Raw genomic sequence first — 22,419 nt, forward strand, 5'->3', positions numbered from 1 at the left:
CCTACATCTTCTAAACAGATAGACTTGAAGGAAGCAACAGAAGAACCTAGTTATATTACTGTCAGTACTGAAATGAGAGACTCAGAACAAACAGCAACACAGGAGCTATTATTCGAAACAACTATGGAAGGAAGCGGAATGTCATCTTCCCCAACGATTGATAATCTCTCTACAACAATCACTATTGAAGAGGGATCAACGATTTCCCCGTCAACAACTATACTTGAAGATGTAACGAAACCGCCAGTGGACGATGTGGCTACTGCTAAACCTCCAGGACTTATCAAACTAAATGACACAACTAGCACTGCTTCAATCGAAAAGATGGTAACCAGGTATTCTACAGAACAAACTGCGGAGACAAAGGTACTAGTGACCGATGTTACATCATTTGGAACGGCCTCTGAGGGAAGTGGCACAGTGACTACTTCTAGTGGAGTCACTACTGCAGACAATCAAGAGTCGGTTACAGCTGTAACTCCTTCGTCTCCAAAACAGACGGAATCGAAGAAAACAACAGAAGAACCTAGTTATCTACGTACTACTGTTATTGGTGAAACGACAGGCCCAGACAACACAGCAACAGAAGAGGAACTTTTCCAAACGACAATGGAAGGAAGCGGAATGGCATCTTCCCCCACGATTGAAATTCTCTCTACAACAATCACTATTGAAGAGGGATCAACGATTTCCCCGTCAACAACTATACTTGAAGATGTAACGAAACCGCCAGTGGACGATGTGGCTACTGCTAGACCTCCAGGACTTATCAAACTAAATGACACAACTAGCACTGCTTCAATCGAAAAGATGGTAACCGGGTATTCTACAGAAGAAACTGCGGAGACAAAGGTACTAGTGACCGATGTTACATCATTTGGAACGGCCTCTGAGGGAAGTGGCACAGTGACTACTTCTAGTGGAGTCACTACTGCAGACAATCAACAGTCGGTTACAGCTGTAACTCCTTCGTCTCCAAAACAGACGGAATCGAAGAAAACAACAGAAGAACCTAGTTATCTACGTACTACTGTCATTGGTGAAACGACAGGCCCAGACAACACAGCAACAGAGGAGGAACTTTTCCAAACGACAATGGAAGGAAGCGGAATGGCATCTTCCCCCACGATTGAAATTCTTTCTACAACGATCACTATTGAAGAGGGATCAACGATTTCCCCGTCAACAACTATACTTGAAGATTTAACGAAATCACCAGTGGACGATGTGGCTACTGCTAGACCTCCAGGACTTATCAAACTAAATGACACAACTAGCACTGCTTCAATCGAAAAAATGGTAACCGGGTATTCTACAGAACAAACTGCGGAGACAAAGGTACTAGTGACCGATGTTACATCATTTGGAACGGCCTCTGAGGGAAGTGGCACAGTGACTACTTCTAGTGGAGTCACTACTGTAGACAATCAAGAGTCGGTTACAGCTGTAACTCCTTCGTCTCCAAAACAGACGGAATCGAAGAAAACAACAGAAGAACCTAGTTATCTACAGACAACTGTCATTGGTGAAACGACAGGCCCAGACAACACAGCAACAGAGAAGGAACTTTTCCAAACGACAATGGAAGGAAGCGGAATGGCACCTTCTCCCACGGTTGAAATTCTTTCTACAACAATCAGTATTGAAGAGGAAGCAACGTTTTTCATGTCAACAACTATAGGCCAGGACATATCAAAATCGCCAATGGAAGATGTGGCTACTCCTAGATCACCTGGACTTATCAAACTCAACGAGACAACTGTTACTGGGGAAACTGACAGATTGGTGACCGATTATTCAACCGACCAAACAGGGGGCACAACACCGTCGCAAAGTAGTGTTAATCCTACATCTTCTAAACAGATAGACTTGAAGGAAGCAACAGAAGAACCTAGTTATATTACTGTCAGTACTGAAATGAGAGACTCAGAACAAACAGCAACACAGGAGCTATTATTCGAAACAACTATGGAAGGAAGCGGAATGTCATCTTCCCCAACGATTGATAATCTCTCTACAACAATCACTATTGAAGAGGGATCAACGATTTCCCCGTCAACAACTATACTTGAAGATGTAACGAAACCGCCAGTGGACGATGTGGCTACTGCTAGACCTCCAGGACTTATCAAACTAAATGACACAACTAGCACTGCTTCAATCGAAAAGATGGTAACCGGGTATTCTACAGAACAAACTGCGGAGACAAAGGTACTAGTGACCGATGTTACATCATTTGGAACGGCCTCTGAGGGAAGTGGCACAGTGACTACTTCTAGTGGAGTCACTACTGCAGACAATCAACAGTCGGTTACAGCTGTAACTCCTTCATCTCCAAAACAGACGGAATCGAAGAAAACAACAGAAGAACCTAGTTATCTACGTACTACTGTCATTGGTGAAACGACAGGCCCAGACAACACAGCAACAGAGGAGGAACTTTTCCAAACGACAATGGAAGGAAGCGGAATGGCATCTTCCCCCACGAGTGAAATTCTTTCTTCAACGATCACTATTGAAGAGGGATCAACGATTTCCCCGTCAACAACTATACTTGAAGATGTAACGAAACCGCCAGTGGACGATGTGGCTACTGCTAGACCTCCAGGACTTATCAAACTAAATGACACAACTAGCACTGCTTCAATCGAAAAGATGGTAACCGGGTATTCTACAGAACAAACTGTGGAGACAAAGGTACTAGTGACCGATGTTACATCATTTGGAACGGCCTCTGAGGGAAGTGGCACAGTGACTTCTTCTAGTGGAGTCACTACTGTAGACAATCAAGAGTCGGTTACAGCTGTAACTCCTTCGTCTCCAAAACAGACGGAATCGAAGAAAACAACAGAAGAACCTAGTTATCTACGTACTACTGTCATTGGTGAAACGACAGGCCCAGACAACACAGCAACAGAGGAGGAACTTTTCCAAACGACAATGGAAGGAAGCGGAATGGCACCTTCTCCCACGGTTGAAATTCTTTCTACAACAATCAGTATTGAAGAGGAAGCAACGTTTTTCATGTCAACAACTATAGGCCAGGACATATCAAAATCGCCAATGGAAGATGTGGCTACTCCTAGATCACCTGGACTTATCAAACTCAACGAGACAACTGTTACTGGGGAAACTGACAGATTGGTGACCGATTATTCAACCGACCAAACAGGGGGCACAACACCGTCGCAAAGTAGTGTTACTCCTACATCTTCTAAACAGATAGACTTGAAGGAAGCAACAGAAGAACCTAGTTATATTACTGTCAGTACTGAAATGACAGACTCAGAACAAACAGCAACACAGGAGCTATTATTCGAAACAACTATGGAAGGAAGCGGAATTTCATCTTCCCCAACGATTGATAATCTCTCTACTACGATCACTATTGAAGAGGGATCAACGATTTCCCCGTCAACAACTATACTTGAAGATGTAACGAAACCGCCAGTGGACGATGTGGCTACTGCTAGACCTCCAGGACTAATAAAACTAAACGACACAACTAGCACTGCTTCAATCGAAAAGATGGTGACCGGGTATTCTACAGAACAAACTGCAGAAACAAAGGTACTAGTGACCGATGTGACATCATTTGGAATTGCCTCTGAGGGAAGTGGCACAGTGACTACTTCTAGTGGAGTCACTACTGTAGACAAACAAGAGTCGGTTACAGCTGTAACTCCTTCGTCTCCAAAACAGACAGAATCAAAGAAAACAACAGAAGAACCTAGTTATCTACGTACTACTGTCATAGGTGAAACGACAGGCCCGGACAACACAGCAACAGAGGAGGAACTTTTCCAAACGACAATGGAAGGAAGCGGAATGACACCTTCCCCCACGATTGAAATTCTTTCTACAACGATCACTATTGAAGAGGAAGCAACGATGTCAATGTCAACTATAGGCAAGGATATATCAAAATCGCCAATGAAAGATGTTGCTACTCCTACAGCGCCTGGACTAATCAAACTAAACGAGACAACTGTCACTGGGGAAACTGACAAAGTGGTGACAGATTCTTCTACCGACCAAACAGGGGGCACACCACCGTCGCAAACTAGTGTAACTCCTACATCTTCTAAACAGATAGACTTGAAGGAAGCAACAGAAGAACCTAGTTATATTACTGTCAGTACTGAAATGAGAGACTCAGAACAAACAGCAACACAGGAGCTATTATTCGAAACAACTATGGAAGGAAGCGGAATGTCATCTTCCCCAACGATTGATAGTCTCTCTACAACTTTCACTATTGAAAAGGAATCAACGCCTACACCAGCAGGTTATACTACATATGGAATAACAAGCTCAATACCAATGGAAGTCCACACTACACCATCAGCAATCCCTACTGCAGAAGAATCAACGATTTCCCCGTCAACAACTATAGACGAGGATATATCAAAATCGCCAATGGAAGATGTGGCTACCCCTAGAGCACCTGGACTTATCAAACTAAACGACACAACTAGCACTGCTTCAATTGAAAAGATGGTGACCGGGTATTCTACAGAACAAACTGCAGAGACAAAGGTACTAGTGACCGATGTTACATCATTTGGAATGGCCTCTGAGGGAAGTGGCACAGTGACTACTTCTAGTGGAGTCACTACTGTAGACAAACAAGAGTCGGTTACAGCTGTAACTCCTTCGTCTCCAAAACAGACGGAATCGAAGAAAACAACAGAACAACCTAGTTATCTACGTACTACTGTCATAGGTGAAACGACAGGCCCGGACAATACAGCAACAGAGGAGGAACTTTTCCAAACGACAATGGAAGGAAGTGGAATGGCACCTTCCCCCACGATTGAAATTCTTTCTACGACGATCACTATTGAAGAAGAAGCAACGGTTTCAATGTCAACAACTATAGGCAAGGATATATCAAAATCGCCAATGGAAGATGTGGCTACTCCTAGAGCACCTGGACTTATCAAACTAAACGACACAACTAGCACTGCTTCAATTGAAAAGATGGTGACCGGGTATTCTACAGAACAAACTGTGGAAACAAAGGTACTAGTGACCGATGTTACATCATTTGGAATGGTCTCTGAGGGAAGTGGCACAGTGACTACTTCTAGTGGAGTCACTACTGTAGACAAACAAGAGTCGGTTACAGCTGTAACTCCTTCGTCTCCAAAACAGACGGAATCGAAGAAAACAACAGAACAACCTAGTTATCTACGTACTACTGTCATAGGTGAAACGACAGGCCAGGACAACACAGCAACAGAGGAGGAACTTTTCCAAACGACAATGGAAGGAAGCGGAATGGCACCTTCCCCCACGGTTGAAATTCTTTCTACAACGATCAGTATTGAAGAGGAAGCAACGATGTCAATGTCAACTATAGGCAAGGATATATCAAAATCGCCAATGGAAGATGTGGCTACTCCTAGAGCTCCTGGACTAATCAAACTAAACGAGACAACTGTCACTGGGGAAACTGACAAAGTGGTGACAGATTCTTCTACCGACCAAACAGGGGGCACACCACTGTCGCAAACTAGTGTAACTCCTACATCTTCTAAACAGATAGACTTGAAGGAAGCAACAGAAGAACCTAGTTATATTACTGTCAGTACTGAAATGAGAGACTCAGAACAAACAGCAACACAGGAGCTATTATTCGAAACAACTATGGAAGGAAGCGGAATGTCATCTTCCCCAACGATTGATAATCTCTCTACAACTTTCACTATTGAAAAGGAATCAACGCCTACAACAGCGGGTTATACTACATATGAAATAACAAGCTCAATACCAATGGAAGTCCACACTACACCATCAGCAATCACTACTGCAGAAGGATCAACGATTTCCCCGTCAACAACTATAGACGAGGATATATCAAAATCGCCAATGGAAGATGTGGCTACCCCTAGAGCACCTGGACTTATCAAACTGAACGACACAACTAGCACTGTTTCAATTGAAAAGATGGTGACAGGGTATTCTACAGAACAAACTGCAGAGACAAAGGTACTAGTGACCGATGTTACATCATTTGGAACGGCCTCTGAGGGAAGTGGCACAGTGACTACTTCTAGTGGAGTCACTACTGTAGACAAACAAGAGTCGGTTACAGCTGTAACTCCTTCGTCTCCAAAACAGACGGAATCGAAGAAAACAACAGCAGAAGAACCTAGTTATCTACGTACTACTGTCATTGGTGAAACGACAGGCCCAGACAACACAGCAACAGAGGAGGAACTTTTCCAAACGACAATGGAAGGAAGCGGAATGGCACCTTCCCCCACGGTTGAAATTCTTTCTACAACGATCAGTATTGAAGAGGAAGCAACGATGTCAATGTCAACTATAGGCAAGGATATATCAAAATCGCCAATGGAAGATGTGGCTACTCCTAGAGCACCTGGACTTATCAAACTAAACGACACAACTAGCACTGCTTCAATTGAAAAGATGGTGACCGGGTATTCTACAGAAGAAACTGCGGAGACAAAGGTACTAGTGACCGATGTTACATCATTTGGAACGGCCTCTGAGGGAAGTGGCACAGTGACTACTTCTAGTGGAGTCACTACTGCAGACAAACAAGAGTCGGTTACAGCTGTAACTCCTTCGTCTCCAAAACAGACGGAATCGAAGAAAACTACAGAAGAACCTAGTTATACTACTCTCAGTACTGAAATGAGAGATTCAGAACAAACAGCAACACAGGACCTATTATTCGAAACAACTATGGAAGGTAGCGGAATGTCACCTTCCCCCACGATTGAAATTCTTTCTACAACGATCATTATTGAAGAGGGAGCAACGATTTCAATGTCATCAACTATAGGCGAGGATATATCAAAATCGCCAATGAAAGATGTGGCTACTCCTAGAGCGCCTGGACTTATCAAACTCAACGAAACAACTGTTACTGGGGAAACTGACAAAATGGTGACCGATTATTCTACCGACCAAACAGGGGGCACACCACCGTCGCAAACTAGTGTAAATCCTACATCTTCTAAACAGATAGATTTGAAGGAAGCAACAGAAGAACCTAGTTATATTACTGTCAGTACTGAAATGAGAGACTCTGAACAAACAGCAACACAGGAGCTATTATTCGAAACAACTATGGAAGGAAGCGGAATGGCACCTTCCCCCACGATTGACATTCTCTCTACAACGATCACTATTGAAGAGGAAGCAATGATGTCAATGTCAACAACTATAGGCAAGGATATATCAAAATCGCCAATGGAAGATGTGGCTACTCCTAGAGCACCTGGACTTATCAAACTAAACGAGACAACTGTCACTGGGGAAACTGAAAAATTGGTGACAGATTCTTCTACCGACCAAACAGAGGGCGCATCATCTACAGAAGCTTTGACCACAGCAATATTTGTTTCCAACACTGACAAAGCTAGAACACATTCACCTGGGATGGCTATAACTATCCTCACAGAACATGAAGTTCAAACCGAAGGTGCGACACTGAAGCCTACATCAGGATCTACGGAATATACACCAAGTCATACTCTGGTAACCACAGACAAACTTGGCGTCCAGGAACTACACGGTAGACAGACTACCACACAGCTACCTTTGAATACAATTTACACTCAAATTCCTTTAGATACTCTGCCGTCTCAGACTACCATAGAAGACTTTTCTACAAGTCACATCAAGTCTCAAACTACAGGCATAGTAAAATCCCCAACCCCGAGAACACCTGACTTGTCCTCTGTCCCATCGATATCAAACAGTCCGTCGGGCAAACCAACGGAAGTCACCAGCATACCGACAGAAGATATGGAACAATCAAGCTCTATCCCAGTAACATTTACAGGGATTTCGACCAATGCTGTCACTGACAAACCCAACGAAGTCGAAAGACACAGTGTGGTTCCTAGCGAGAAACCAACGGAAGAACTTGGATCAGGAGATACCGGAGATCTCACCTTTACAACACCATCAAAATCAGATCCGACTGTGACTTATAAGCAGTCGAGTACCTGGTTTACCGTTGTAAAAGAACTAGAAGCTTCTACATTAAGTAGTGGAGGCGTGGCAACTGGAAAGGAAGTCAACACCAGTGATCTACTGTCAGCTACCGTGCATACAACAGTAGCAATTTCTCCATCAGCTTCAGCGAAACTATTCACATCTTTGGTGGCTAATAGAACGGTAACGGAGGATGATTCAGAAGTGACTGAATTGCAGGAACCGAGCACCAGATCACCAGACAATGAGAAAAAGATAGTCACCGGTGATACTGAATTGAGCTCTACAATCCCTACAACTAAAAAACTGGAAGCTGAAACAAGTTCTATTACGGATGCGTCTCAGCAAGAAGGAAGTTTAGAAACCACACCATCCACGACATCATCACCAACTCATAGAATTCATACCACGTTAAAACAAGCGGTAAGCGATCACACTGTCACAACTCGAAGAACTCCTAGCAGAATAGTGTCGGAGCAAACGGATCAGAACGAAAGCATATTGACACCAAAAAGTCCAGAAAATGTTACTCCGACAGAAGGAGTCGACTCTCCTACGCCGAGGACAGCAGTCACTGACATAATATTTGATGGAATAAACTATATAACGAATATGACGATGACAACATTAGGAGGAATATTTACAACATCGCAGCCACCTGTAACTTCATCATATAAATTGTCTGATTCAAATAAAACTGAAGTACCACAGACATCGGAAACGAAGTCAACTTTAAGCAGAATTCTGGAGGCTGCATCCACTCCAAGAAGCCAAACGGTGACTACAGCTGAGCTCTTTATTGGAGAGGGGTCAGGGGATGAAAGTACAATGGTATCAGGGCGTAGCCAACAACCTTCAACTGTATTCACACTTTTGAGGACCAATCGTATTGACGAACACACCGTACCGTCAGAAACAACAGAAACACGGACAGGTGAGGAATTTTCTTATATATTTTTTTATTGTCTTTTATGATTCCAAGCACATGATTCAAGTTTATAAGTTAAAAACAAAATCAACTAGATTCTCTTTTACACTGTCTACTTATAAGAAATGAATACTGTTTGAAACCTATAATCGTGTCTTTCCGAAGGGTTAATGACATGCGATAAAAAATGACGATCAATATGTAATGTACTTGGAAATTATGATTAAAAAGGAGTATATATATATATATATATATATATATATATAGCCTATGATTTTTGTATTCTTCAACGGGAAATTCAGAGTTATCCATATTCTATTTCATTCTCAGGGAAACATATTTACCCTCTTAATAAGTTCTATAAAACTTTCAGTCAAACTCATTCATAACAAAGATGATGTTAAACATTTTTTTCTATTGGGTGGACTTTTTTTAAAGGCGATTTAAATTTTCCATTTCATTCATAAGGAATAATATTTTATTTTTATTTTTATAACTTCTATGAAAATTTGACTCAAACATACATTATGAATATAATATAAAACATCATATTATGATGTTTTACAAATTTTGCTATTAGATCAATACGGGAAATTTAGATTTATACATATCATTTCATATTTCATCCTTCCATATATTATTATCTCATCCATTTAGAAAAATACTCTGACACAAAACATGTTATAAACACGAACAGTAATTCGCGATTGATAATCAAAAGAATAATATGTCTCAGAAAGGACCACTGTCAACTTACTTTTAAGATTTTATTCATGCATTTACACAGGTCGTATCAGGATACCATCAACTCCTCCGCCTCCCCCACCCTATCCGCCAATGATGAGCACTCTGCAGCCTCCTCCAGTTGACAGCTCTACCTCCACGTCATCACCACCATCATCACCTCCACGGGGCCTACCTCGTACAACTGCTACGATGTCTTTCACGGGTGCCAGTGATCTCCCGGTTGCACTGGTGGCCACAACAGAGACAGTCCTGGAGAGGACGGAAGAGCAGGATGGGACCAGCGGAGATATGGATGGAGATACCATTGCCGTTCCGTCAGCCTCCGTTCACCTTAATCAACCGGGATTTATGGCCCGTACGTAAAAATGTTTTTAAATTTCAGCTCAATGTTTTAGAGAATGGAAGGTCAAGCTTTGTATTACAAAAATTGCCTTACTTTGCATCGATTTAACAATAATTCAATTGCCAAAGTGAAAATAACAGAATGAGTGCGCATAGATCATATAATCAGAATTACCAATTTATTGTTGCCTTCCGTCTTGGACGGGAAAAAGTAAGAAAAAGCAACTTTTATAGATATACCCGGCTCCTTGAATTAGAATGCCAAGGCCATATATTCCTATGTGATTCAGGGAGTGATGAAGCCAATTTGTATATGAATTGTTTCACACAAGGAACTAATACTACTCTATTCAACAAATATATTTTTTTTTCTTGATCAGAATAGATGAATTGCAAATAAATATAATTACATGCATGATCACTGAGAACCTGATGTCTGTAATATCGATGGAACATTAGAGTGTTTTATTATTTGAGAGAATAAAGGAGTAAAGGAAGCAAGAAAAACTTAAGTCAGGAGAGGGTTGGAAATTAACATGGTTGAATTTAGATGATTGATTGAAGAGAAAAGTGCAAGTTTCGATGATTACAAAATGTTTCTTTTCTTTCCAACAGGAATACGAGAATGTGGCCAGTGTGGGAATGAAATATGTCCCGTCTGCGGTACGAATGGCTTTACATTTCAATCCGAATGTAAGCTCAACCAGACAGCGTGTTTACGAAGGAAAACTGGTCTACAAGTAGCTTATCAAGGAGAATGTATAAATGGATTTCTCGAGCTAGGTATATATTCTTCTTGTGAATTAACACTTTATTTATGAGCATTTGTAAAAGTTAGAGAACTTTGAGCCTCTTGTGTCAATATATTTTTTCTATAGCCCCATGGAATCCAAACGGCTAAAAATGATATTTCCCTTTTTTTAAACTGAGTGGAACATCAAGTTGCCAATTAAACAGACAACATGTCTGTAGATACAAGAAAATGTTTAGGCAGAAATTTGTTTAATAAAAGCAAAAGCAAGCATTAGTAGATATTTAAAGAAAATTATATTGTACTTGTGATATTTTTCAAACTGAATACTGAAAGCGGAGGCGAAAACAATTTAAAACAAAATTTGTCAACTTGCTGTTTTGCTTCTATGGCTATGCGTGGTGTTAATGGATACTTTACTTAAGTGGAAAACGTCTTAGTGTCTTATTTAATAGAGGAGCTAAAAATGTCATAATGTAGAATCATTAATTTTGTCAAAAGTTGCTTATATGTAAATGTTTTTTCTTTCTTTTTCTATTTTTTGTTGCAGTAAAAGGTGATATAAGCTGTCAAGACTTTGAGTGCCCCATTACATACAATCCAGTATGTGGAAGCGACAACAGGACTTACACCAATAGTTGTGAACTTCAGAAAGCCACAATATGCTTGGAAGGTGGAGCTAGTATTGAAAAAATATCGGATGGAGTATGTAAGACGAACACTTGAAGGAAACTGATGTGTCTGATATTTATATATGATGAAAACTGAAGCGAGGTGATGGGATAGTGTTAACTTCAGTTGTGAAGTCTTTGTGAAACATGCTTATGTGCAATGGTTGTGACATTAGAGGTGATAAGTTTTTTCCAATGTCTTTTAATGTCCTATTAAATGGATGTTCATCACATCGACTGCTGGTGACAAGGACCATGTTCTGCTAAATGGTTCTGAATGCTGCAGAGGATGTCACGAGGTGAAAGGGGATTTTTCAAAGTGTAATACAGAAGAAAGAAATATACTAATTTCTCTAAAATTGGTGTGGGAGCTGCAACTTAAACCTCAATGATGGAAAGAAATCTGAAACATATTGTATTTGTTACTTTGCACACATGTCTCACCAAGCAGTAAAATATTTCCTAAAACTGAAATCATTGAGTCGCGAGAACATCTGAAGAGATTGAACATGTGAAAGAATAAGGAATAGAGGTTGCCAATTGACCATTCTTAAACATTAAAAAGAAATCAATATGCCTCTTACAGAAGAAAGGTGTATAATAATTTTAAAAACGTCCTGCTGGATATTTAATGTTGATGCTTTAATAAGTTATATCTTCTTTTACTGTGTTTAATATTTCATGACTCTTTGCTCATAAGAGCAAAACAAAACTGGCAATGATGATCAATCTTAATCATGGACATTTTTAAAAGAAGAGCTTGCAGCAATGAAAGCTCAAAAAGGATTACTGCTGCCGTGATGTGCTATATGAATTGGCAGATGCTGCTGTATGTATGTACGCCATGAAGCAATGCTGCATTATCATTGATAATTATTGTTTCTGTTGTACATATTTATTGATAATGATGATATGTATTGATATAACTTATTTTAGACAGGTGTTTGAAATGGACAAAACAGATATAGTGTTGATAAAGTATAACTGCACTTTTTGATATTTTGAATGATCTTTTAACAATGCAAGAAATACAAATTTTGACAAATACATATGTATGCTAGTAATTGTTATTTGACCTCACGCAAATTTAGATGATATACGGTGGAGAATAGAGGGAATATAAAAGGAGAGATGGTGTAAGGGAGAAAGAGAGTAGGAGACAGGGGGAGGGGTGAAGAAAGAGAGATATGAAGATAGAAAGCGTGAGTTTTTTATACTAATAATTCATTCTATTTCTTTACCGAACGTGAGCTTCTTTGTCAATTTATATCAATGAAGCAACTTACTTTAAGTGGAATATTAAAGAAGAAAAAATGTAAGAAATGAACACATTCATGAATTAATAATTACATGTCAATTATTTAATTACCAGAATATATTCTGTTGGTTTTAATGCAGATAATGTATACTTTCTTGCATGTTTTGGAAAGATCGCAGGAGAAAAGGCTAGATAATAATAGCAATATGATCAAGTCTTCCTAATACATCTACAACTTTCTATGTGTGAATAGTTTGAATCATAATTGCAACACCTTGATATTGTGATAAGTGCCTTGTTGAAGTAATCGTCTCAAAATGTCAATGAAAAACTATGCATTCAATGTTTGCGATTGTTACATTTAAATACGAGTCTCTCCTACGCAATAGAACATAGCAAGAATGCATAAGCATTTATATCTGATATTGTATAATGATAATTTCTTGGTGAAATTAATTGTAATGTAAGAATTGTCAATATGTATGGTTTTGTTAAAAACATATCATGTTAAAGGAGTAAAATCATATTTTTACTTTTATATGATGTCGTTTTGATATAAAAATGTTTCCTCTTCTTTCAAAGCACTTATGACTGTACTAACAATATGAGAAGTGTGGAGAGTGAGACGTAAAATTTATAATAAATGTATGACAATTAATGAAAATTTGTGACTCTGAAGCTTTTGTAAATCATTTTTAATATAAGTATAAAGTAATAACATATTAATGTTGAAATAATTTCTGAACGTGAAAATGTTTTTTGTTACATTTTCGATACTCCTCAATTTGGGTTTATCTTGAAACCCTTGGGAGAAAAAAATGCATCATTAAAATAGCCAATAAATCATAAAATTACCAATGAAATGAAAGAAAAGTAATATAATATAGAGCTCATATTTTCAAGAAAACATTTCAGAATGACAGTCTCAGTTTTTGCATAATATTCATGCCAAGAGGTCAAGCATCTTTGAAGGTTTCATTCACAATCACATTGCTTTCTTGATAATTTTATGACTATGATATGCTCAACCCCGTCATCATCAAGGCTTGTTCACACACATGATGTGACAAAGTAAACTGCAGCAACGTTCTGCTGGATTTATGTGAACGGGGATTCAAATGGGGTGGATAGAAACAAAATTTTGTTAAGTTTTTTAGCATATCCTCTCTCATTTATCCATCATTCCTAGTGCAAAGTGTGTTTCTGACTAATCGCACAAGTCTCTCTATGTCAACAATTTTGCATTCTCTTCCATAATTTTGTATTCACTTCCAGTCCCATGTTTCCATTACACCTCACAACCTCAGAAATATTCCCACCATTGGCAGTCAACACCCAGTCATTATAATTCATAACACTATATTGTTTTACAAATCAAAATAAAAACAACTTCTTCATGAACAACCTTTGTGGCATTTAATAGAACCTGACAATGGCCAGTGTGTGAAATTGTGTGAAATTGAATATTTACAAAAGGTTGCACATTTTCTGTTAAAAATAGATTTCATCTAATGAATATATGTATAATGCATACACTATCTACATAAAGTATATTTGAAATATATTAGAGATAAAGTTAAAATAAAATCCACAAAAAAAATTAATCTAATAAAACATCAGAGAAAATAACATCAAGAAATAGTAACTGCATAGTAGATGGTATAAAAGCTGGTCGAAGATAACAAAGCCAAATCCAAAAATTGCATTTCCACAAAATTTGTACCATGAGGCTTTGTATTTAAACTACCTATGATATGAGGGTTTCTTTTTTGATTATCAGTAACATATAAATGTTGAAAACTCTTAAGAATATTCTATGATAGCCTCAAAACTTTAAACAGTACCTTAACTCATTAATTATTGAAGAAACTGCCATGCAGACAATAGGGCACTAGTCTATTTGGAATATACTAAAAAAAGTATCACAAATACATGTATAGGATATGGCAAATATGGATAAAGCCCCGTTGCACCAAATATTTATGAGAAAATATATGTGAATATAACTGTATATAATCTTCTTTCATATTATGGAAACAATATTGCACAACTAAACATGTTACAAATACTGATCAACATATGGATGGGTAATTAATGTGGCATGTCTATTGCTTATACTTGGGTAATAACTGACAAACAAAACTGTATGAACTTAACATATATACTCCAACTACCAGTACATGTATACTTGGCTTAATGATATCCCTAATGAAAAGAAGGTTAATCGCAAGTGTAAAGTGGGTGCTTATACATAAACATTTAAACACAAAACATTATGGGGGGGGGGGTGAGAAATACAGCAAATAGCACCCATGATTTCAAGCATGAACAATAACTATAGTTCAAACATTAATGAGTTGTAATTACACTTATTATACATTTACAATAAATAATGTTTCTAATCCAAAATGATATACATGAATTAAATAGATCAGGTGCATTGCACTGGGGGTCTTTATCACCTGGTTAAACAAATTAAGAAACTTCCCAAAGAAAAGAAAAGAAGGAGACGAAAGGAAATAAGTAAAATAATAATTGAATAAAATGAAAAAGATGGAGAGTAAGCAAATACAAATCTTAAGATTGGTTGATTGTAATCTGTTTAAAATAAATATACCAGGTGTAAACTCACTAGTATCAGTCTTAAAAGGGGAGAAAAAAATGACCGGCCATCATTCCAACAACAAAAATGAAAACACACATTTAGGCTTAGGTTTCATAATAAATGATTAAATTTGTGTCATTTTCTTCAATCTTAAAGTATAAACATTGTATCTTAAATTCTCTGGTCCTATCTAAATGCATGTAATATTAGACACTGGCATAACATTTATAATTGTATAATAATACGCCTAAACAAAAAAAGTGATTGTAGATCTACAGTACCTAAACAGTATATCTTACTTAATCAATAGAATGAGAACTATTGATGGAAGTGGCTGCTACACACTATGTTATCTTTCAGCTAGAACAGAACAGCTTAATATACAATTCTTATTGCTCAATTAGAAATGCTGGTCTCATGATTATCCATACTTTACTAGGCTGTGCAAAGATCTACTGCAAACACTTGTGCTGTACAAGTTACATCATACTAGGACGAGGAGAACTTTTAATAATGGTCTGAATGTATCCATTCCATTGTTCATGTACATGCATGTTCATGGGAATCTTTCAAAATGAAGTCATTCATAGTAATATTGGCATTACCTTTGCTAAATGCAAACACTGACTGGCTAAATTCAATTGCATTCAATAATTATCTATGAAAAATGCAATAATTTAATTTTTGATTTTGCGCGGTCAATCATCTCATGATGGGTTTTGTTTCTATTCAAAAAGATGTGAAATAAATTTTCATCTTGAAAACATTTCACGATTATTGTCTGATCGACGGTGAGACCTAATGAGAGGTAGTATGGTGTTATTGATGTGTATTCTACTAGCAGCAAAGCAATGTACAAAATACATGTATTACCAAACATTCGATGATAAGAACTACAGCATTAACAACAACAATATACATCAGTTGAAACCATAAAGAAGATACATTTTGATCTCTGCAATGCCACATACTGGCCAATAAGAATTTTAAGCCACAATGAAGTATTGCATACAGTTTGCTCAGCTAATCTCAAGAAGTAATTACCTTGACATCAGCAGTCATTCTAAAAGTCAAAATATAGTTATTAACACTATTCATTTGGCAAGTCTGGTCTTTTTTTGGTCAGAATGAAACTTGTATGAATGCATGTACATATACAGTATTACCTGTTTAGTATTGAGTCGAGGCCATAGAAAAGCGGATCTACACTTTACAAAACTTAAAATATTTCAGGTCTTATAATTCTTCTTCAATAAATAGTGAACAGCTGATTGAAGAAAAAAATCCTTGCTTTTAATGGCTTCACTGAAAACCTTAGAAAGTATACCCTCACTCAGGATTCTGTCCATAAAATTGGAAACCAAAGTAAGGACTATCGTTTGATAAATTATATTCTACTTAACAAACTTCTACATGTAAAATGTATAGATTCACAGTTGATTATTAAATGAACCCTTCTTTTCTACACTGACATCCGAGAAATGATCGAGATGATGGAATGCTTTAATGCTGTTCCTTTCTGTTTTAAATATCATTTAACTCATAAAAATTGCAACAGCCTGCAAATGTCTACATTTCGGGATGCCATCATTCTTCAAATTTCTGTATTCATAATAATACCGTAAGGATTTGTTACATTATATTAATCCAAGTTAACCTTTTTTCCTGTTAACAACATTGCCAACGAGTTTATTGCCTTTAATGCCTCTATGAACACAAAAACACCTGCTTTACAGCTTTTTTAATCATTCAGAAAAACATGAGAAATTTCTTTAGATAAATGCTAATTTTTCCATTTTTTGTGTCATTACATACATAAGAATTAATTATCAACACCATAACATATACTGGTATTCATATTTGGTATACAGCTTTCCTCATCTACATGTATTGTAAACAAGTTGTATATTATTATTATTGATAGGGTGATGAAGAAAAAAAGGATGAAGAAAAAAAAACCAGTTATTTATATGGAGCTGTGAAAAGCGCCTAAAAAAGAGCACAACATATATCTTGCATATAACAGGTACTGTTAAAAAAAAAAATACAGTTAGCGAGAGAAGGATATTCTGAAAAAAAAATCCAAATTCAGGTTTCACAGTGATAACAATATTAGAGTGAAACTAGTTGTGTATAGAAATTAAGGTGATAAAAAAGGAAGACTTTAAATCAAGATAGGAATTGGTTCTGAGTATCTCCACTCCCTGGTTTGAAGAGATAGTCAATATTCAATCACAATCGCCTTCCATATCTTACCAGGGTATAGAGTGGCATATGTAGATCAATATCTTGCATCTTCCACTCCACAGTTCAAGCCACTTGATCTTCAAGCAATTGGATACCATTTGAATTGGGTAAAACCTGCATGTTATCCACAGACTCCATCGCGACCAATCTTGTGCTTTCGTTTGGTGTTGTGGTTAAAATGTTATAATCATACCTCATGGAAATAGAGATTAGCAGCCACACAGAGGGCAATGACACAGAAGCTGTTGTAGTATATCAGCAGACGGAACTTGGGATCCACATCTCCTTGCCTATACCAGTAAATCTGAGGAAAATAAAAAATAAAACGGAATCAAAGTCAAGAAATCAGCTCTACTATCGCATTTTTCAAACCCGTTGAATACTGAATGATGTCATTCTCAAAGGATTGATACAGGGACTGAGGGACCACCTGGTTCCCTTAGACCAGGCCTTCTCAACTAGTTTATTAGAAGCGCCAAAACAAAAATGAATTGAGGTTGAAGTGCCAACCTGTATGTTTGGTGACTGTGTTACGAGAGAGCGTAGCGACCGAGCTGATACCGGGTGGGGTCCAGGGGGTGAAGCCCCCGGAAGCTAGTGGATTTTAGGGCTTTTTTGAGGCCCAGGGGCCTGTTTCATAAAACTTTTTATCTATAACAACTGCTAAATTACTATGACAAATTTGACAAGCTTATAACAGTAGCTTGTAACTTGTTATTGATATCAAGTTTTATGAAACAGGGCCCAGATGTGGCATTTTTAACACCTTTTTGTTCCATAAAACATCAATCATAATTTCATATTGATGTGAAATAGTTAGTACAATTCCTGGCTAAAATCTACACTGGAAGTTAATTTATATGTAGTTATTTTGGTGCAATAAATATGGAAAATGTCAAAATGAAGTGAAAATCAAACAAACAAAATGGCTTGCTTACATTTTGGGCTCAACTTCGACTGCGACTTTTTGATTTTTCTGAGTTTTTTTATTTTAGTATATAATTTTTTAATGTTGTTCTTTCTTTAATTTTTAATTTTTAATTTTTTATTAATTTTTTGAAACAGCCGCGCGCCACTCTGACTGACCGCAAGCGCCACGAGTGGCGCGCGCGCCGCCAGTTGAGAAGGCCTGCCTTAGACAGATGGTCAAAACTGTACATATGATAGATGTGAATAAGTTTGTTAGTTTGTTATACCAATTTATTAGCTTGAGATGGGTTTGTGTGCATCCGTCATATGATAGATGAACACAAGAGCCAATAGCTAATATCATTTCGAATGAAAGCATGAACAATGTGTTTTGCATAACAAATCTCCTAGACCCTTGGTATTTGATTTAAATGGATATAAATACAGATAAGTTTTATGTAAAATTTAGATTTGAGATCACTGCTTCATAAACTATGAATATGAAACTTATTAAATAAATAATAAATGAGATGACCCTTAGGCCTGTGAAGTAAAATGAATAATTCTCGCAAATTGAAAACATTGTAAGCAAATCAGTAGTATCCCTAGATAAAGTACTATGTATCATTTTTATAAAATTGATTTAGGGCCTAATACTTACCAGCAAAATATTTCCAATGCATACAAAGATGATACAGATTGAAAAGAAGATATTGACAGGCAATGGAGGCCACGAAGGGAAGACTAATGCACTAATGAAGGTGACCTAGGTAAAGATTAACAGAGTATGCAATATATCATTAGTTTAAAATCAATGTTAAAATTAATCAATTGTGTGCATTTAGCCAGCTGTATGAATGAAGAAAACACAGAAAAATATGTCTGATAAAGACTATCTCGAGTTATGGATCATGGTAAAATATAAGTTTGACAGAATCGTAACAAACTTTACACTGAATGATAATTACAAATAATCTACCAAAAAGAATTTGGTGGAAAATGTATCAGTTGTTCAGCAAAAAGAAAAGAAGAATGAGACAATCAGACCAGTAGTCTTTAACAAAAGAAAACATAAAAAAGGTATGCAATCAATTGTGCTTTTCAGAGTAGCTTTAGAGGACCAGTATATTTTAATGGTCTCTGTAAAGTTACCTTAACTCATTTGCCACATGATAAATATTTAAAAGTAGCTTTAATTCAGTTTTTTTCAAGTGGTGCTTTCACCAAATAAGCTCAAGATGGCCCTGCAGTCATTTCTATGACTTTGACATGTTTCCACTGTTTGAAAATATGGCAGGTAAATTGAAAGATATTTACAATCTGAAAAATCTTTCATTTTATTACAAGCAAAGAAAAGTTATTCTGTAAAGAACAGACACTACATTGTTATGCTGTTAATTAGCAATTCATATTCCTTTGTAATAAAAGTTATTGCAACTCTTATAAACACCCAGATATAAACAGTGATTTTAAAAAAGAAAATTTGTTTCAGATAATGCAAAATTGTAATTTATATAAATGTGTAATATATCTGTTAGCTTCTTACCGTGACTATTACAACCAAGACAATGCCAATTATAACGTTCACCGCTCGTTCCTAAAATGAAAGGCAACATAAAGGTAAGCATACAGCAATGATATAAGGAATATCATATTTGATATATCAGATCAGATCACATTACATGTATTCATCATCAAAACAACTTTATTTTCTTTATTTTAGCACATTTTCTTCTAAATTATCTAATTATATGAAGTCAAATCTTAGTACCCCATACTTATCAAACGTTTAGAAGAAGTCCTCTGAATCAGCTCTGTAAAATAATATTTGTGCATTTCTATCAGATCCTTTGACCCCTCCCTACAACTGAAATTCCTTTTGTAATGTAATTTACAGCATATTACAGTGAAAAAAATAAAATTACTTTAATAGGATCAAGAAGCTATTGGGCAACACTCTATCAAGAGTTAAAAACACATTAATGACCACTCCTTATATGTCAAGTTATCTGGTCAGGTTTCAAATAATAATGACCATTTTTTCTTAAAGGTTTCACAAAACTTGTCAAAAGTGACAAATGACAGTTTTTGTTATAAGCTACTGAAATCCTTGCTTCTGATTGGTTATCAACAGATTCGTCACTGATTTTTGTCATTGAAAAAACACTTTGTGAAACGGGTCCCTGATCTTACCCATGTCTGTGTCTCCCCGAAGAGAGGTGCTTGTATGTCTGTATTGTAGGCACTCATCTTGGCTCTCACCACATTCACATGCCCCTATTCATACCAGAATCAAGAGCGGTAACTTATTTACAGGAACAGATTTGTGTGACACCTTGAGTTAACACATCACATCAGGTGTATAGATTCTGTGTTAAAATGAAAATGAGAGCAAGATCAATTAATCAACAAGAGTAAATCAAGCTACATATCATAATATATAGTGTGTCCCAGAAGAAACAAAACTGAGAATTATCAATGTTTTATCATAACTTAATCACGATTATAATTAATAAATGACACATATTTATAAAGCTTGATCCTCTTCTTTCATTTGATGCAAGTCATATGATGCATATATATTTCATGCATGAGTGATTAAAAAAAATTTAAAGAAAGGGTACCAAAAAGTCATTTGGCGTACAGTATTTGAATTTCAAAGTAAAAATTACATTTCCATAAAGTTCATTTTCTACCCTTTCATATGACACATCAATCAGGAAAAATGAGACAGGAATAACAAATTCTGTTTGTTTAAAGTAATGCTTGCATGCTTTATCAAATGAATCTGTTCCACTGGCTGCCTGCCCTAACAACAAAGAAGACAAAAGAATTCATGCAAACTTCACGATCAGCCATGCATAAAAGTCTTTTGTCAACGCTGTTGCTATAATTAGCTACGGCAGTCAGCCAGTGAAAACGAATTTGTAATTCGTTTAATAAAATTATAGAAATGCAAGCATTACTTTAAACAAACAGAGCTTTGTTTTCGCTGGTCTTGGAAAAGACGATTTTGTGAAAAACTTAGCAGACAAGTCGAGCAACAGCGTCGAGATGTCATTGACCTTGTTCTTATGACGCGGTTTCTTGAAAAGACCCACAGACTGAGTGGTGAACATAAGTCAGTCCCACATATTTTTTAATCCCATATGATTGAATGGTTGAGATAACATAAAGTTGAATGTGTGGGCTATAGCACTTGCATTGTCGCCCTTTTCAAATTCTAATCATAATGGTCTCATTTATTTTATAACTTCTCATGCTGCGACTAGATCTACATATATATTTACCTCCTGGTCTGTTCCGTGGATTTCAGAATTTAAGATGACACAGTCTCAGATAATGGATATGAATTGGAACCAAGTTGAAGTGACAAACGCAGAGCAAGACTAGAGTGACAGCTTGTTTTTATTTCATCACGTGATATGGTGACGACGATTGATCAGCTGACCATGCCATCGACCGATACGGTACTTTCTTTTATTTTTTTCTAATCGGTTCTCAGTGTATATAGCCTAGATATAGTAGCCAAGGGGGATTATTTATGTAGCCTATTAAGGGTAATGATTAATTGTCGTAGCTTAGATGAACATGCAATTATTTTAGTTCTGTTTTTAACTGTTTCTTGGTTTTTATATTCAAGATGAATGGTTTATGTGTGATTTATAGCATGCATATAATCCCGGCCCCCCCACTCAGTGTTATTTAGGGTACGCATATGCTCGTACCCTTTTTTTGAAAGCACCCCCTATCTGAGGACTGCCAACATTTCCGAACCCCCCTTTCGCGGGCTTTTCGCGTGCTTTTCCTGCCTTGGAGACCCCCCTAAATCAGGAAAAATGCTCAATGTACCCCCCTAAATTCGGAATAATTTCTCAGGAGTCCAAAGAGATGAGAGAAAAAAAGAAAAACACCCCCTTTTTAAAGAAATCTCCGGGTGAAAAGTCAAATACACCCCTTTTTTTACAATTCTCGGGCCGGACT

The 22,419-nt window shown here is 37.1% G+C and overlaps 2 protein-coding genes across 5 annotated transcripts in view; one reads left to right on the top strand and one right to left on the bottom strand.

The window, feature by feature from the left end:
* Window positions 1-13,338, top strand: part of LOC100892279 (mucin-17) — a 47,576-nt gene extending 34,238 nt beyond the window's left edge. For 3 of the 4 annotated variants that reach the window (XM_030973365.1, XM_030973366.1, XM_030973368.1), the window contains 4 exons: window positions 336-8,911; window positions 9,693-10,007; window positions 10,610-10,777; window positions 11,296-13,338. In XM_030973365.1, coding sequence (XP_030829225.1) covers window positions 336-8,911; window positions 9,693-10,007; window positions 10,610-10,777; window positions 11,296-11,471 — 9,235 coding nt within the window. In that variant the 3' untranslated portion in view covers window positions 11,472-13,338. The remainder of the gene's footprint in view (window positions 1-335; window positions 8,912-9,692; window positions 10,008-10,609; window positions 10,778-11,295) is intronic. The other variant, XM_030973367.1, reaches the window with a different exon arrangement.
* A 729-nt stretch (window positions 13,339-14,067) lies between these two features.
* LOC582643 (transmembrane protein 243) lies at window positions 14,068-21,852 on the bottom strand. The gene is made up of 5 exons (XM_030973369.1): window positions 21,726-21,852; window positions 20,629-20,804; window positions 19,982-20,032; window positions 19,097-19,201; window positions 14,068-17,830 (listed from the first exon to the last, which is right to left on the bottom strand). Exons 2-5 carry the CDS (start codon window positions 20,683-20,685, stop codon window positions 17,714-17,716), a joined length of 330 nt encoding a protein of 109 aa, XP_030829229.1. The 5' UTR covers window positions 20,686-20,804; window positions 21,726-21,852; the 3' UTR covers window positions 14,068-17,713.
* Between the last annotated feature and the right edge of the window lie 567 nt (window positions 21,853-22,419).

This window comes from Strongylocentrotus purpuratus, unplaced genomic scaffold (assembly GCF_000002235.5).
Source record: "Strongylocentrotus purpuratus isolate Spur 01 unplaced genomic scaffold, Spur_5.0 spur5_scaffold_6, whole genome shotgun sequence".
In the NCBI taxonomy this organism is placed as follows: domain Eukaryota; kingdom Metazoa; phylum Echinodermata; class Echinoidea; order Camarodonta; family Strongylocentrotidae; genus Strongylocentrotus; species Strongylocentrotus purpuratus.

Excerpts from the sequence above, each read along its gene's own strand:
- LOC582643 (XM_030973369.1), bottom strand. The coding sequence starts at position 20,685 with ATGAGTGCCTACAATACAGACATACAAGCACCTCTCTTCGGGGAGACA. Across the intron at positions 19,202-19,981 it reads TCTTGGTTGTAATAGTCACG|GTCACCTTCATTAGTGCATT; the intron begins GTAAGAAGCTAA and ends ATCTTTACCTAG. Across the intron at positions 17,831-19,096 it reads GCATTGGAAATATTTTGCTG|ATTTACTGGTATAGGCAAGG; the intron begins GTAAGTATTAGG and ends TATTTTCCTCAG.